This window comes from Neoarius graeffei, chromosome 13, assembly GCF_027579695.1.
Source record: "Neoarius graeffei isolate fNeoGra1 chromosome 13, fNeoGra1.pri, whole genome shotgun sequence".
NCBI lineage: Eukaryota > Metazoa > Chordata > Actinopteri > Siluriformes > Ariidae > Neoarius > Neoarius graeffei.
The window spans coordinates 48,172,449-48,188,735 of record NC_083581.1 but is presented as its reverse complement, the minus strand read 5'-3'; the positions used below and the strand labels follow the sequence as shown (position 1 = coordinate 48,188,735).

The window sequence follows — 16,287 nt, the reverse complement described above, 5'->3', positions numbered from 1 at the left end:
GCCAATCACATGGCTGATAAATGCTAAATAAATGTATCTTGATAAATCTTCACATCAGCAATTCAACATTTTTGTTTAAACCAGGGCTTTTCAAAGTGTGGGGCGCGCCTCCCCTAGGGGGCGCCAGAGTTCTTCCGGGGGGGGACGTGAGGAAAAATAAACCAGAATAAGTTACTATTGCAGGACGGCACAGTGGTGTAGTGGTTAGCGCTGTCGCCTCACAGCAAGAAGGTCTGGGTTCAAGCCCTGGGGCCGGCGAGGGCCTTTCTGTGTGGAGTTTGCATGTTCTCCCCATGTCCGCGTGGGTTTCCTCCGGGTGCTCCGGTTTCCCCCACAGTCCAAAGACATGCAGGTTAGGTTAACTGGTGACTCTAAATTGACCGTAGGTGTGAGTGTGAATGGTTGTCTGTGTCTATGTGTCAGCCCTGTGATGACCTGGCGACTTGTCCAGGGTGTACCCCGCCTTTCACCCGTAGTCAGCTGGGATAGGCTCCAGCTTGCCTGCTACCCTGTAGAACAGGATAAAGCGGCTACAGATAATGAGATGAGAAGTTACTATTGCGGACATTTAGTGAACTTCAGCTAGCCTTTGCCAGAGACAAAATGGATTGATTTTTAGTACCTAAAGCTACAGTGAGTGAGGAGACAGAGTCTGGGCCAAGCAAAAAAAGAAGGAAGTATGACCACGATTATTTAAAGTTTGGATTTTCATGGACTGGATCTGAAGATGCTCCACTGCCACAGTGTGTTGTCTGCCAAGAGGTGCTAGCTAACGATGCTATGGGATGTTTAAAATGTGTAAAACAAGATGGTTTTTAAAAAAAAAAAGCTCATATGTTTTAAATGTGTAAAAAAAAAAGATGTTTTCAAAAAGCACAGATGTTTAAAATGTGTAAAAGAAAAAATAATGTGTACAACAACCATTTTTTTAAAATACGAATGGAACATTAAGTATAGCAACAACAAAAATTGTAAAGGGGGGGGGGGGGGGGGGGGCGCTGTTGTTTATTTGCTCTCTGAGGGGGGGCTGACTCTCCCACACTTTGAAAACCCCTGGTTTAAACACATCTTTAGCCTTAGATTATATAATCTTCCAATTTCATGCCGGTAACTGTGAAAGAGTTCCTATTATTGGAGTGGGTATGTAGATGAGTGCAATCACATTAACCCTGCAATTTGAACTACAGCTGGAATTACTGTCAGAGCTGCTGTTATAGAAAACTAAATCAGTGTGTTGTTTTGCATTCCACAAAATATCTAAGAATTTTTACACCACAACATTTATTTGAAAATGTGTATCTTGAGCCTTATTGAGTGTCAAAAAACATACGGCTTAATATGTTAAAATATCACCAGTTTTAGATAAAGCCTTGAGATGTAGTAAAGTATCATTTTACCTTTTCTAAAGAAGCAACGAGCTGCAGCGGGAAGATATCGGGAACATCAGAGCTCAGAGGGAAAACACATACATCATGGTGTCCAACATTTGCATGCTGTGTATTCACAGAAACATTCATGTAATGAGAAGACAGTTTGAAGATGTGAATAGAAGTAGATTTATGGACCAAAACAAGAGACTGTTTGTGTAAGTGCTTGGATTATAAAAATATTTCTGAATGCTTATCACCTGATTTAACAAATATGACCGCAAAAACATTTTTCTGCTTTCACAGATGGACAAGAGATTGCTGTTTACTTCCTTCCACAATGGATACATGTATTGAAATTAAATTTTAAAAAAATATCAGAACAAGTACACCATTTATTTTTGACAGTACAGACTTAACTTCCGCTTTCATAATATTGCCATTTCCACAGACTTGTGTGTGACGGTCAGGTGTCCACATAACATATAAGAAATGTGTGTGATGTACTACAGAGCTGGGAGGCTTTAACACAGTTGGAGACATTAATACCATCTGTGCTTTCAAGAGGAGTGTGAAAGAATTTTTAAAGGAACAATGACATTTAATACTTATATTTAATATTAATAGATTTACATTCATATGTTTTGACTATTATATATTGTTTAACTTATTTTTGTAAATTAATTTCTGAAAATCCCTTGGGGGACAAAGTTAATAAAATTGTATTGTATTATATTGTACTGATGATTGAGGGCTCATGTGATGTGAAATGTCCAAACATCAACACCCACTTTACTGGCACTAAGAACAGTACTTGAACAGCACAGAGAGAAAATGCCTACATCCTGATGGACAAAACCCAGCCCGAACACATATACAGTGGTGCTTGAACGTTTGTGAACCCTTATTTATGCATAAATAATATGACCTAAAACATCATCTGATTTTCACACAAGTCCTAAAAGTAGATAAAGAGAACCCAGTTAAACAAATGAGACAAAAATATTATACTTGGTCATTTATTTATTGAGGAAAATGATCCAATATTACATATGTGAGTGGCAGAAGTATATGAACCTTTGCTTTCAGTATCTGGTGTGACCCCCTTGTGCAGCAATAACTGCAACTAAACGCTTCTGGTAACTGTTGATCAGTCCTGCACACCGGCTTGGAGGAATTTTAGCCCATTCCTCCATACAGAACAGCTTCAACTCTGGGATGTTGGTGGGTTTCCTCACATGAACTGCTCGCTTCAGGTCCTTCCACAACATTTCAATTGGATTAAGGTCAGGACTTCGACTTGGCCATTCCAAAACATTAACTTTATTCTTCTTTAACCATTCTTTGGTAGAACGACTTGTGTGCTTAGGGTCGTTGTCTTGCTGCATGACCCACCTTCTCTTGAGATTCAGTTCATGGACAGATGTCCTGACATTTTCCTTTAGAATTCACTGGCATAATTCAGAATTCATTGTTCCATCAATGATGGCAAGCTGTCCTGGCCCAGATGCAGCAAAACAGGCCCAAACCATGATACTACCACCACCATGTTTCACAGATGGGATAAGGTTCTGATGCTGGAATGCAGTGTTTTCCTTTCTCCAAACATAACGCTACTCATTTAAACCAAAAAGTTCCATTTTGGTCTCATCCAGCCACAAAACATTTTTCCAATAGCCTTCTGGGCTTATCCACGTGATCTTTAGCAAACTGCAGACGAGTAGCAATGTTCTTTTTGGAGGGCAGTGGCTTTCTCCTTGCAACCCTGCCATGCAACACCATTGTTGTTCAGTGTTCTCCTGATGGTGGACTCATGAACATTAACATTAGCCAATGTGAGAGAGGCCTTCAGTTGCTCAGAAGTTACCCTGGGGTCCTTTGTGACCTCGCCGACTATTACACACCTTGCTCTTGGAGTGATCTTTGTTGGTCGACCACTCCTGGGGAGGGTAACAATGGTCTTGAATTTCCTCCATTTGTACACAATCTGTCTGATTGTGGATTGGTGGAGTCCAAACTCTTTAGAAATGGTTTCGTAACCTTTTCCAGCCTGATGAGCATCAACAACGCTTTTTCTGAGGTCCTCAGAAATCTCCTTTGTTCGTGCCATGATACACTTCCACAAACGTGTTGTGAAGATCAGACTTTGATAGATCCCTGTTCTTTAAATAAAACAGGGTGCCCACTCACACCTGATATAGAATATAGAATCTAATATAGAAAATTCTAAAGGGTTCACAAACTTTCGAGCACCACTGTACCTATCTTTGGTGAAAAAGGGAACCCAGTGAGGCTGAAGATGAACCGGGTGTTTTTGGAGCACATGTTAGTTACACTAAGAAAAAGAGGAATCCGCTGCTGCTTTCACTCCAAACAGTAACAAAACAATTCTCTCAGAAAAGAGATTGTGTAATGCTTACTCTGTCGTGACACTGTTTATATTGAATATCTCATGTTTGGGAGAAGGAAAAAAAAAACTATAAGCAAAGAGAAACAAATTAAGCTGATCTTAGATCTGTATAGATAATGAAAAAAAAAAGAGATGAGGATGAGTGTCAAAACTCCTTTAATACTATCAAACAAATACAGGTGGCCTTTCATGACTGCCAGGCAGGAAATCCCACCAACTTACTTCACCGTCATACAAGAGAGGAACAGACGTGTTGATGTAGGAGTGTGTGGGCCACCTGCTCAAGATGCAGAATGCTGTACATGCCTATGATTAACAGTTCTACATCCCTTCTGAAGACTGTGCTCACTCCAAAAAGTTATTCTGAACTACTGCCTTCTTTTCAGAGCAGCAGAACCATCTCTCATTGCAAATTTCCAACAAGAGTGCTCTTAGAGCACAATATCCCCTGCTGGCAACTCGGCCATAACTCTGGTGAAATGCGACTGAATTGAATGAAATTACTGTGTGCATTATTGATATATAACAAAGAATCCTGTCAAGTTTCATGAAATTCCTCCAAAAATTGTGGGAGGAGTTGATTTCAGAAGGCGAGTACGCTTCCTGGGATAGACGGACGGACAGACGGATGGACATCGCCACGACATAATCCCCCGTGGGCCTTTTGGCCAGCGGGGGATTTAAAAAAAAAAAAAAGTGAACGTCAAAGTGTATTTTAATATAGAAGGAATGTGAATAAACTGTGAATGATCTGTTATCAGAAGCACTATACTTAGTATTTCCAGGAATTAAATGAGTGATGAAGAATAATTCGTCAATTTACCAGGACAAATCTAAAAGGTTGAATTTTAATGACAATATTTTGGTAGCACATATTGTACTTTAAAAAAAAAAAAAAAAAAATAATAATAATAATAATAATAATAATGATTCCTTTTTTCTAATTCCCAACAACGGCCATCTAATTTCCAACTTACATCAGAAAAAAAGAAAATGAAGTAATGTAATGTAAAACACCACACAAAGTCTGGTCCTTCTGAAATCTAGATTTAATCACATTACATCCATATAAATCATATTTTCCTCATAGAGCTTTCACACAAACTACATATCCATCCACACAATCACGTCTCTCACGCTCTGCTCACGACAGTGAACTTCAGACATGTCACAAAAATGCTTCCGATAAAGTGAGACCACACAGAGGACATGCAGAAATCAACCCAAACAGACCAGTGAAAACATCACATTGCAGTTTTTGTTTTGAAAAAAGGCCAGCTGGATCATCATAAAGTAGATTAAAAATAAAGATCAAAAGCAAAAGACACAAAGATTGTGCTCAGTAAAACTCATTAAAATGATTACACATTTGTTTTTTTGTTTTTTTTATCATTGAAAGCTGTCTGCTCTGTTACATTTCATTACATTCCATTTGCTGTGTAATATCTAAAAATGTTTAAAAAAAACGCAAAAGTGAAACTGCACATTTATTGGGTGTTTAGCTTAATTTCCTGGGTAAGGCCTGACAGACAGACAGACAGAGACAGACAGACAGACAGACAGACAGACGGAGATATGAGTGAGGAGACAGACAAAAATACATATAAGCAGTCGGAATGTGCAGGACAGGACCAACTTAAAATGCAGAAAATTAAACTCACTAGTTTAAGTATCTCCTCCTGCCTGGCAATAGTACACAAATATACTGACTTGAGCCCGGGGGGGGACATGATCCGGAGAGAGAAAATGTACAGGAACAGATTTAAAACATTTAACTGACAAAGAAGGAGAGAAAAATGAAGCAAAACACTGATAGTTTCTGACTATTGTTATGCTAAAATAAGTGATAAAGTATGTGCATAACTCAAGGCTGTTGAAAAGGTGATGGAAAGTTAAAGCTGCATTCTGCAAGATTAAACACTGCATTCTATTTACAACAAAATCAGACTAGCTCCCTTGCCAATAAATGGCACGATAAGTCATGTCGTGAAAGCTTAAGGTCTTTTTCACTGAAAACATATCGATATGGTCTCCAACTGTAAACGTTGCTGAGAACAACATGCAGCCTTATCAACAGTGACAGGTGTTTATAGGTGTTTCCTTTTTTACATTCATTGTTGCTATTCCACTTGAACCAAACACAAATGTTGAATTAATATTCACCCTTTACTAGATCTTCACTTAAACATTTTACCATATTAAGCTTCTAATTTATATTATTAAAAAAGTCACAGCAAATGAGCCAGAATATAAAATAATACAAATGTGGACAACTGCATTTTCAGGTTTCAAACAGCACTGAAACTGAATATTACTACCTGTATTTGAAGTGTCACTGCGTCAATACTTCATTCTCTCTTTCCCTGACAGAGCCCTTCCTCAACAGCATCTTGCATGTGAAATATGTAATTTTATATATGAATGAATGACATACACTGCCTGGCCAAAAATGGTTGCACCTTGGATTTAAATCAGCAAATACTTAAGAGCCTTTGATTGGATAATTACTGCAGTGCTTAATGTTTCAGCTGGCAACAATGCTTTTAAAGGAGAACTGAAGGCAAATTTTATCATCAAAATTCTCTCTCATTTTATTAAATATAGGAATGCATGTTTGATAGCTATTTTGTCACTGCTATAGCAAGTTATGAGTGTTTGAAACATGCTATGTAATATATATATATATATATATATATATATATATATATATATATATATATATATATATATATATATATAAAAATAAATAAAAGTCCATATGTCAAAGCAACGGCCGTAAACGAGATTCGTTGAGACCTGTGCGAGACGTCGTAGGATGGGAGTAAAACATACAGCGGAAATCAAAGTAACCAGCATCTGCCAACGTTGTCAAAAGACATGCGCGCTCTCTTTTGAATGCTGATATCATCAAGCTGGAAGTTGTGTTTGTTTTGATAGCAATCAGGAAAGTTTGAAAAAAGTAGGCAGTAATCGTCGTCATTTAAACTTGTTTTTGTGCAATATTTAATTTGGAAAACAGTTTTCAAAATGGCGGCACTGACACCTGGCTGACACTTCACGTTTCAAAATCTCGCACAAGTCTGAAGATCGCACGGATAAGCGACACCTGCCATGGACCAAACAAACTACAACCCCGATTCCAAAAAAGTTGGGAAAAAGTACAAATTGTAAATAAAAACAGAATGCAATGATGTGGAAGTTTCAAAATTCCATATTTTATTCAGAATAGAACATAGATGACATATCAAGTGTTTGAACTGAGAAAATGTATCATTTAAAGAGAAAAATTAGGTGATTTTAAATTTCATGACAACAACACATCTCAAAAAAGTTGGGACAAGGCCATGTTTACCACTTTGAGACATCCCCTTTTCTCTTTACAACAGTCTGTAAACGTCTGGGGACTGAGGAGACAAGTTGCTCAAGTTTAGGGATAGGAATGTTAACCCATTCTTGTCTAATGTAGGATTCTAGTTGCTCAACTGTCTTAGGTCTTTTTTGTCATATCTTCTGTTTTATGATGCGCCAAATGTTTTCTATGGGTGAAAGATCTGGACTGCAGGCTGGCCAGTTCAGTACCCGGACCCTTCTTCTACGCAGCCATGATGCTGTAATTGATGCAGTATGTGGTTTGGCATTGTCATGTTGGAAAATGCAAGGTCTTCCCTGAAAGAGACGTCGTCTGGATGGGAGCATATGTTGCTCTAGAACCTGGATATACCTTTCAGCATTGATGGCGTCTTTCCAGATGTGTAAGCTGCCCATGCCACATGCACTAATGCAACCCCATACCATCAGAGATGCAGGCTTCTGAACTGAGCGCTGATAACAACTTGGGTCGTCCTTCTCCTCTTTAGTCCGAATGACACGGCGTCCATGATTTCCATAAAGAACTTCAAATTTTGATTCGTCTGACCACAGAACAGTTTTCCACTTTGCCACAGTCCATTTTAAATGAGCCTTGGCCCAGAGAACACGTCTGCGCTTCTGGATCATGTTTAGATACGGCTTCTTCTTTGAACTATAGAGTTTTAGCTGGCAACGGCGGATGGCACGGTGAAGTGTGTTCACAGATAATGTTCTCTGGAAATATTCCTGAGCCCATTTTGTGATTTCCAATACAGAAGCATGCCTGTATGTGATGCAGTGCCGTCTAAGGGCCCGAAGATCATGGGCGCCCAGTGTGGTTTTCCGGCCTTGACCCTTACGCACAGAGATTCTTCCAGATTCTCTGAATCTTTTGATATTATACACTGTCGATGATGATATGTTCAAACTCTTTGCAATTTTACACTGTCGAACTCCTTTCTGATATTGCTCCACTATTTGTCGGTGCAGAATTAGGGGGATTGGTGATCCTCTTCCCATCTTTACTTCTGAGAGCCACTGCCACTCCAAGATGCTCTTTTTATACCCAGTCATGTTAATGACCTATTGCCAATTGATCTAATGAGTTGCAATTTGGTCCTCCAGCTGTTCCTTTTTTTGTACCTTTAAGTTTTCCAGCCTCTTATTGCCCTTGTCCCAACTTTTTTGAGATGTGTTGCTGTCATGAAATTTCAAATGAGCCAACATTTGGCATGAAATTTCAAAATGTCTCACTTTCGACATTTGATATGTTGTCTATGTTCTATTGTAAATATGATGTCAGTTTTTGAGATTTGTAAATTATTGCATAACATTTTATTTACAATTTGTACTTTGTCCCAACTTTTTTGGAATCGGGGTTGTAAATTCAACATGGCTAAAAACCGAATAGGCTGATAAGTATAATATTTAATTGCAATCAATCAGTTGCCAATACGAGTCACGATATAAGGTTACTAAAACTGAAAACGTAATTGAATAACACATTAAGAAATAAAGCAAGTTTAAAAATGACTTCAGTTCTCCTTTAACCCTAACTGATGCAGTGAGCAGCTTCTCATTTCTTAAACAACCATGTCAGAAGATGTATCCCATAGTTGGAATTGGATTAAAAACTGTCCAATGCATTATTAAAACATCAAAGAATAGTAGTGAACCATCCACCTCATGGAAGATATGTGGTCAGATAAAAATCTTGACTGGCTCTCTCATCAGAAGAAAAGGCTTCAGTTTGCTAGGGAGCATAAAGACTGGACTCTGAAGCAACAGAAAAAGGTCATTTACCCTTTTCCAGAGTGGTGTGAGTGAGGATAAGGAGGGACGTGCATGAAGCAATGCATCCCATCATGCATAGCGGTCACTGTACAAGCCTCTGGAGGCAGTGTTATGATCTGGGGTTGCTTCAATCGGTCAGGTTGAGGGTCAGGAACATTGTGTGCCAATAAAATGAAGTCAGACAATGATCTGAACGTACTGAATGAACAGGCTGTCACAGCAATGAAATTTTTCTTCCCTGATGGCACGGGCATAAAATTAAAACTCAAATTGTGAAAGAGTGGTTCAGGAAGCATCTCATTATCTCTAGCCGCTTTATCCTGTTCTACAGGGCCGCAGGCAAGCTGGAGCCTATCCCAGCTGACTACAGGCAAAAGGCGGGGTACACCCTGGACAAGTCGCCAGGTCATCACAGGGCTGACACATAGACACAGACAGCCATTCACACTCACATTCACACCTACGGTCAATTTAGAGTCACCAGTTAACCTAACCTGCATGTCTTTGGACTGTGGGGGAAACCGGAGCACCCGGAGGAAACCCACGCGGACACGGGGAGAACATGCAAACTCCGCACAGAAAGGCCCTCGCCGGCCACGGGGCTCGAACCCAGAACCTTCTTGCTGTGAGGCGACAGCGCTAACCACTACACCACCCCTCAGGAAGCATGAGGAATCATTTTCATACATGAATTGGCCACCACAGAGTCCTGACCTTAACCCCATTGAATGTCTTTGGGACGTGCTCAAGAAGACTTTACAGACACACACACACACACACACACACACACACAATTAGGTTTTTTTTTTAGATCAAAAGATGAATATGAGCTGAAGGAAAAAAAAAATCAGATTTCAATCTTTCATTTCCTGATATTTACATCTAGATGTGTTACATAACTTAGAACATGGCACTTTTCATGATGGACCATCCATTTTTTAGGTGAGCAAACATATCGGAATGGATAGTCTTGAAGTAAATAACACTTAATATTTGTTTAAATATCTCTTGCTTACAAAAAATGCATCAAGCTGATGAACCACTGACCTGTTGCATTCTTCTTTTGTGATGATTTTCCAGGCTTGTATCATAGCTTCTTTCAGGGTTTTTTTTTTGGGGTGGGGGTGGTTTCTTCCTTCAGGAGGTGAAATGCATGGTCAGTTGGGTTCTGGTGATTGACTTGGCCAGTCTAAAACCTTTCATTCCCCACCCCCCACTGAAGTCCTTTGTTTTGTTGGCAGCGTGTTCTGGCTCGTTGTCTTGCTGCATGTTAAAGTTCTTCCCAAATAAATTGTATGAATTTCCCTGTAAACTGGCAGATACAATGTTTCTGTAGACCTCTGAATTCATTCTGCTGCTGCCATCCTGAGTTACATCATCAGTAAAGATTAGCAAGCCTGTTCCAGAAGCAGCCATGCAAGCCCAAGCTTGTATGTTTTGGATCATGAGCAGATCCTTTCTTTCTCCACATTTTGGCCTTTCCATAACCTTGGCTGAGGTTAATCTTGGCTCCAAAACATTTGTGGCTCATCTCTGTATTTATTTGTAATGAATAAATACTCTCAGGGGGCCCCTGGGCCAGGGGGCCCCAAGCAGTTGCCTGCCTTGCCCGTTCACAAGCTGCGCATCTGCATGGGGGAAAAATAAACTCAGGTCTTCTTCCAGGCAAGTCTGTAACACTTGCAGTTGGTGTCCACTTTTTTTTATTATTGCCCTAATCGTAGAAATGGGTATTTTCAGGCGTGTGTGTGTGTGTGTGTATATATATATATATATATATATATATATATATATATATATATATATATATATATATATTTTTTTTTTCCTTCTTATAACCATTTCCTGACTTCTGAAGGTCAACACATTTGTCCCTCATTTGGTTTGGGTTCTCTTATCTTTCCCATGTTGATGGATGACTAAGGGAATTTGGCCTCTGCGTCACCTCATATTTGTTCCTCAGTTAATCAGGAAGTCATGGATTCCAGCTTGAAAGTTCCTACACACTCCAATTAACTAAAAATGTACAATTTAAATGGGAAACATACTTCAGTTACATTGTGCTCACAATTTCCAGGGCTGCTAATAATAGTGGCAAATATGCTTTTGTTGAAAATAATTATTTCTTGATGAGGGATTTGTTTTTCTCGGAACAAATTTATTTCAATGAAAGGCAGCGTGAAATGAAGCTACTTTACCAAAAAAAGCAGTACATTCAGAGCTATTAATTGTTTAACAATCAAATCAAACAATCAAATCAAACAGGGCACCCCAGGGTAATAAGAAGCACATCAGTCACCTATTTTTTGATCATTTGAATAATGGTTGGGTACAAACAAAAAAGGCGCTAAGTTGTTTAACACATCTAGATGTAAAACGAAAGCTGAAATTCTGATCAGTTATCGCGTATTCATCTTTTGATCTCAAACCCAAATGTCCTCAGTGTAAAATATAAGATTCCAAATGAGTTCCAATACTTCTGATAATTTGTTTGGTTCCAAGAATGCTGATACTTCGTGATGATATCACGGACATTTCACTGTGCATCAAACTGCTTGTCATGTAAACTACACTTCCTAGTTCTAATCACAGTTCCTATGGTAGTGTTTGCAGCATCGTCAGCTGACATGGCAAACGATAGTTTTCAGGAATATGACTTTTGTGAAAGATGAAAGCTCGTCAGATGAAGACGAAAAGGAAGAAGGGATGACAATTTTACCGGCAACACCTTTAACGGGAATGTACAAATCAACGTGAGCTAGCTAGCCAGCTCACGGACATGCTATAAAGTGAGTGTGGCTTCTTTGTGATCCATGTTCGCTTGTGGAGAAAAATTAAATGGAACAGTTGATATGTCCAAAACGTCACTTACTCATTAAATTCTTATTGATATATTGCTTTTGTACAACAGTTCTATCACACAAGAGGGAGTGCTGTTATACTTTAATATCACAGCTGATATTAAAGTATAACAGCACTCCCTCTCATGTGACATTACTTATATATGAGATATTGATGTGGTGCTGTGATTCATTAGTCAGCAGCAGTCAATGCACATCAAGTTTAGCTCCTGATCAGTGGGTAAGGAGGTCAAAACTGAAGAATGAGAGATTCTCATGCAGAGATATTTTGACACAAACTGACAAAGTGGTCTGATAAACAGAAAAGAAAAAATAAAAGCAGTGACACTCCACATATAAATACTCTGGACAACAGGAAATGCATGCCAATCCAAGAAAAATAATAGCATGATTTTGAAGATAACAACAAGAAAGTTTATTGTTAAGCTTATTGTTGTGGAGCCGGTGTGGAGCCCCATCCCTGAACCTAGAGTTCAAAAGTAAGACCAGTTTACTGTATAACCAAAAAAAAAAAAAAATTTAAACTTCAATTTATCCATATAAAAATGCCACATAAAAAATATTTGTGTGCAGTACAAGTTAGTGCAATTCTTTTCTTTTAGTAAAAAACCTCTCTCTGTTCTTCTCATTGGCACTTAGTGAAAGTTACAACCACCAGAGGGAACCACTCTTTCACCACAAACGACGACAAGCCTGCTGTGTGCTTAGATTGGGCAGGATGTCTGACAGGCAAAGAGGCAAACAATTGCAATATTAATATTTAATATCATTAACAGAGTTGACAAAAAAAAATTAGGATATCAATTCGATTGCTTTAGGGGCAGTAGTGGCTCAATGGTTAAGGCTCTGGCTTACTGATGAGAAGGCTGGGGGTTCAAGTCCCAGTGCTGCCAAGCCACCACTGTTTGACCCTATCTGCTCCAGGGGTACGTTACCATGACTAACTCTGCACTCTGACCCCAGCTTCCTAACAAACTGGGATATGCAGGGGGGAAAAAAATAATAAATAAAAAGAATTTCATTGTGCTTTAAGGTTTAAGTAACAAATAAAGGTTTCTCTTCTGATAAGTGAAATCATAGAGATAGATTTTTGTGTGTGCATGCACATCATTTGTCCCTGTGCTGGTCTGAATGGCAGCAGAAGAGAGAGAAAAAGTGTGTGTGTGTGTGAGTGAGACAGAGAGAGAGAGAGAGAGAGAGAGAGAGAGAAGAGCTAGTACAGTGGAATATATGGCAATGTCTACATTCAAAGAGGTATCAAACAGTATTTGCCAGGAAAACTCCATCACCTTTTAAACCTGTGGCCATTTTTACAAGCAAAATCTAGAGAAATGCACTTTTAGGCTGAGATTCTGGTTTCATGTTTAGTTTTGGACTAAACAGGAGCCACTCACTACTGAAATCTTGTTTGGTCAGGAAGTAGAACGAACAAGCGTGCTCATAACCAATTTATAAGATCACAGTGGTGTACAGCTCTACTTACGTGCACATTATCTACAAGTCACATTCTACAGTGAGCTGTACCTGTCAACATGCTCCCCTTAAAATTAACACTGTCGTTCACTACAAAAATACCAGTTTATCAAAAATAACCGAGAGATCTGTTTTCACTTTGTATGACGAGGATAAAATAGCTGGTGCAGAATTGATCAGAAAACAAACTGGATTTTTATGAAAGCTAACGGTCACTTTCTCACCATCAACAAACTTGAGAGAATTCTGATAAGGTTCATCAAATCAATTTAGAGGTGTCAGGAGACGTAGTAAACACTAACAAGTTGTACTGATTTGACAAAAGCAAGAGTCAAATCCTAAAATAAACTTTCTTTTCATGGTTGAAGCTACATGAAACATATGAGGATTATTTGCTCCCTCATCATGATGGCCATGATCTCAATAAAGTTCAGGAAGATGGTTTGATCTGTTTGGGTAAGGCAAAAATACAAAATGAAAAAGTTTAAATTAAGCCTAAACTCCAGTGAGCGCAAAATTCTGGACAGATTCTGATTGAGACTCATCACCTTTGGTTAAAGAAATTAAACGGATAGATTCAAAGCTCGTTCAGAGGTTAAACAAAAAGGCATGAATGTTATCCCTGCTTAAACAGCTCAATACAAAATGGACTGTATAAAGTCCATCATTCAATAGTGAACAGAAATTTTTTTTTTTTTAAAAAAACCTTCAAAGAAATATTTTATATATAGCTGCATTAGCTTAGTATTTTTCAGAAATTTTTTCTTGACTGAAAAAGAACAAAAAAATATATATCTTGCTTCAGAATAGTGCTGCACAAGCTAATGCATATTCTATCAACTTCTCTCCCCCTTCCACAATGTTTCACAAGTGTGAAACGTGTTCCACTGTTTGCGGTGATGGGGAGGACACAAAACAGCTCACCTGCTTTATATTTAAAAAAACAAAACAAAAACAAAAAACCCCTTACCCAATTGTGAGAGTCCTCAAGGAATGAAGTCCTTGATGGTGCACAAGAGGGGGTCAACAATGAGTCTGTGATTCAGACACTGATGCTAGAAGAGCCTGTTATGTTTGTAAGAGAAAGGGTAAAAATCAGTCAGTGAAGCGCTGGCAGGCTTTCTTCCAGCGGCATGCCGTGCACCATAGATCTTTCTTCTCCATTCCATACACTTTGCGACACTTCTTCGCTTCACCCCGGGGTTTTCTGGGCAATAATAATTAGAGTAAAAATTAATGACATCATTAAACTGGCCAAAATGTATATATAAGTGAATACTTGCATTTTAATTCATTCAATACACACACAGCCTCATTGTACCTGGTTCCAGCGCTGGGTTTGGGTGTAGTTATGGTGGTGGTGTGTGTCTTGCTGACGGCATGTGTGGCAGGCTGCCTTTTCTCCCCAGTGCTCAAAATGCCAACATGAGTTACTGCACCCTGCAAGAAGCAACATTTAAATGTGACCCAACTGTGAAGGAAATCCACCAACATGTACAAAAAAACCCAACATTATTAGGTGTCCACTATTTTTCTGTATTAACAAAATTAATATTTAACAATACTACATTATATTAACCCCTAATTCTGATTTTTTTTCATACAGCAAGTATGATCTGATACAGTAACAGTTCAGGCCATACAGCTCTGAATCACATTCACAAAAAACAAACATCCCACACGTCTGTTAAGTTTTGCTTTTTTTTTGAATACTTTATTTTCACAATTTCACTTTTTTAACTTAACATACATACCAATCGAGATCTTGCAGTCACGTGACCGGAAAGTACACAACCCCCATCTTGTCGGTCAAAAACACCGCTGAATACTGCTGCACTCGTGTACAGAATGGATCAATTTCAACCGACGGACAACACGGCTCATTTTTCTAATGAACAGATAACTAGATATATGTCTAAAATAAACGATCTACAGATTTGTGACCCTTATGGCTTTCTGGACGGAGTTTTCACGACCGGATTTTGAACTGCCAGCGGAATACCCGGACGTGTATAATTACCTCATCAACTTTCCCTCGCTGTTCAGTGGTGAAGCACTGCGTGCTTATAAATCTCTGGACAGTTTTCTTTACAGAAATTCAGGATTTGTCAGCGACTCAGATGTGGCATCTTGTAAACAAGAAAATAACTATCCTCATTGGATGGGTAAGTCACCTTAAGTATTGAGTATAGCACTGACCAGCCGATTATAGAATAGAATAAGGTAATTCCAAATCGTCCGTCTTGTTTACATGGATCTGGCGTTGGAGAGGTAGAGGCTTGGCAGTGGAGGTTTGAGTAGCTGTTTTCTGAGCTTAGTCAACAGGCCGGCTCTGCCTGCAGCCTCGCTTTTGCTTCTGCTCCCGGCGCTGCCTCCTTCGCTTTGCTTCCAATAACAATCCACGGAGACCTCGCTGTCTCGTCCGGAACGTTTTTTTTTTTTTTTCTCGTCCGGAATGTTGTGCATGCGATGGAAATCGCTACAAACCGTCATTTTCTGCTGGAAACCAATGTCCAGTAAGTCCATACGGTTGTAGTGGATACTGAAGTCCGGTACAGACGAACAACACGCAAAAATACACACAAAAAAAACATAAAAAACGTGCACAGGTAGGGAGAGCTTGTAGCTGCAGCCGTTGTAGCAGAATTGTATATAGTAGGGTTTTCCAGAAGAAAAGGTAGAAGTAAAAGCAGAAGTAGAACCAGAAGTAGAAGTAGAAGGCGGAATATGGCGTTTGACCGACACGATGGCGTCTGTCACAATCTGGATCGGCTGTGACGTCACATGCAAGTGCTCCATAGGTACAATAAAACAAATCAAGACACAGAACAACCACACACACACACAAAAAGAGACCAAAAAAAAAAAACTCTGAGAGAAAGATCAGAACCTTGGTCAATACAAAGAAAAATACAGAAATAAAACTATTACCAATCCCACATAGCAGCCCAAATCACAAACTGGTCATTTAGGCCTCATCAAGTAAATCCAAGAATGGCTTCCATGCTTTTTCATAATACTTTGGTGAGTTCCT

At 39.1% G+C, this 16,287-nt stretch overlaps 1 protein-coding gene across 2 annotated transcripts in view; it reads right to left on the bottom strand.

The window, feature by feature from the left end:
- Nucleotides 1-4,808: 4,808 nt before the first annotated feature.
- The window catches only part of slc2a4rg (SLC2A4 regulator), a 157,076-nt gene continuing 145,597 nt past the window's right edge, over nucleotides 4,809-16,287 (bottom strand). For both annotated transcript variants that reach the window (XM_060937921.1, XM_060937922.1), the window contains 2 exons: nucleotides 14,575-14,693; nucleotides 4,809-14,460 (listed from right to left, as the gene is read on the bottom strand). In XM_060937921.1, the coding sequence (XP_060793904.1) occupies nucleotides 14,349-14,460; nucleotides 14,575-14,693 (231 nt within the window). In that variant the 3' untranslated portion in view covers nucleotides 4,809-14,348. The remainder of the gene's footprint in view (nucleotides 14,461-14,574; nucleotides 14,694-16,287) is intronic.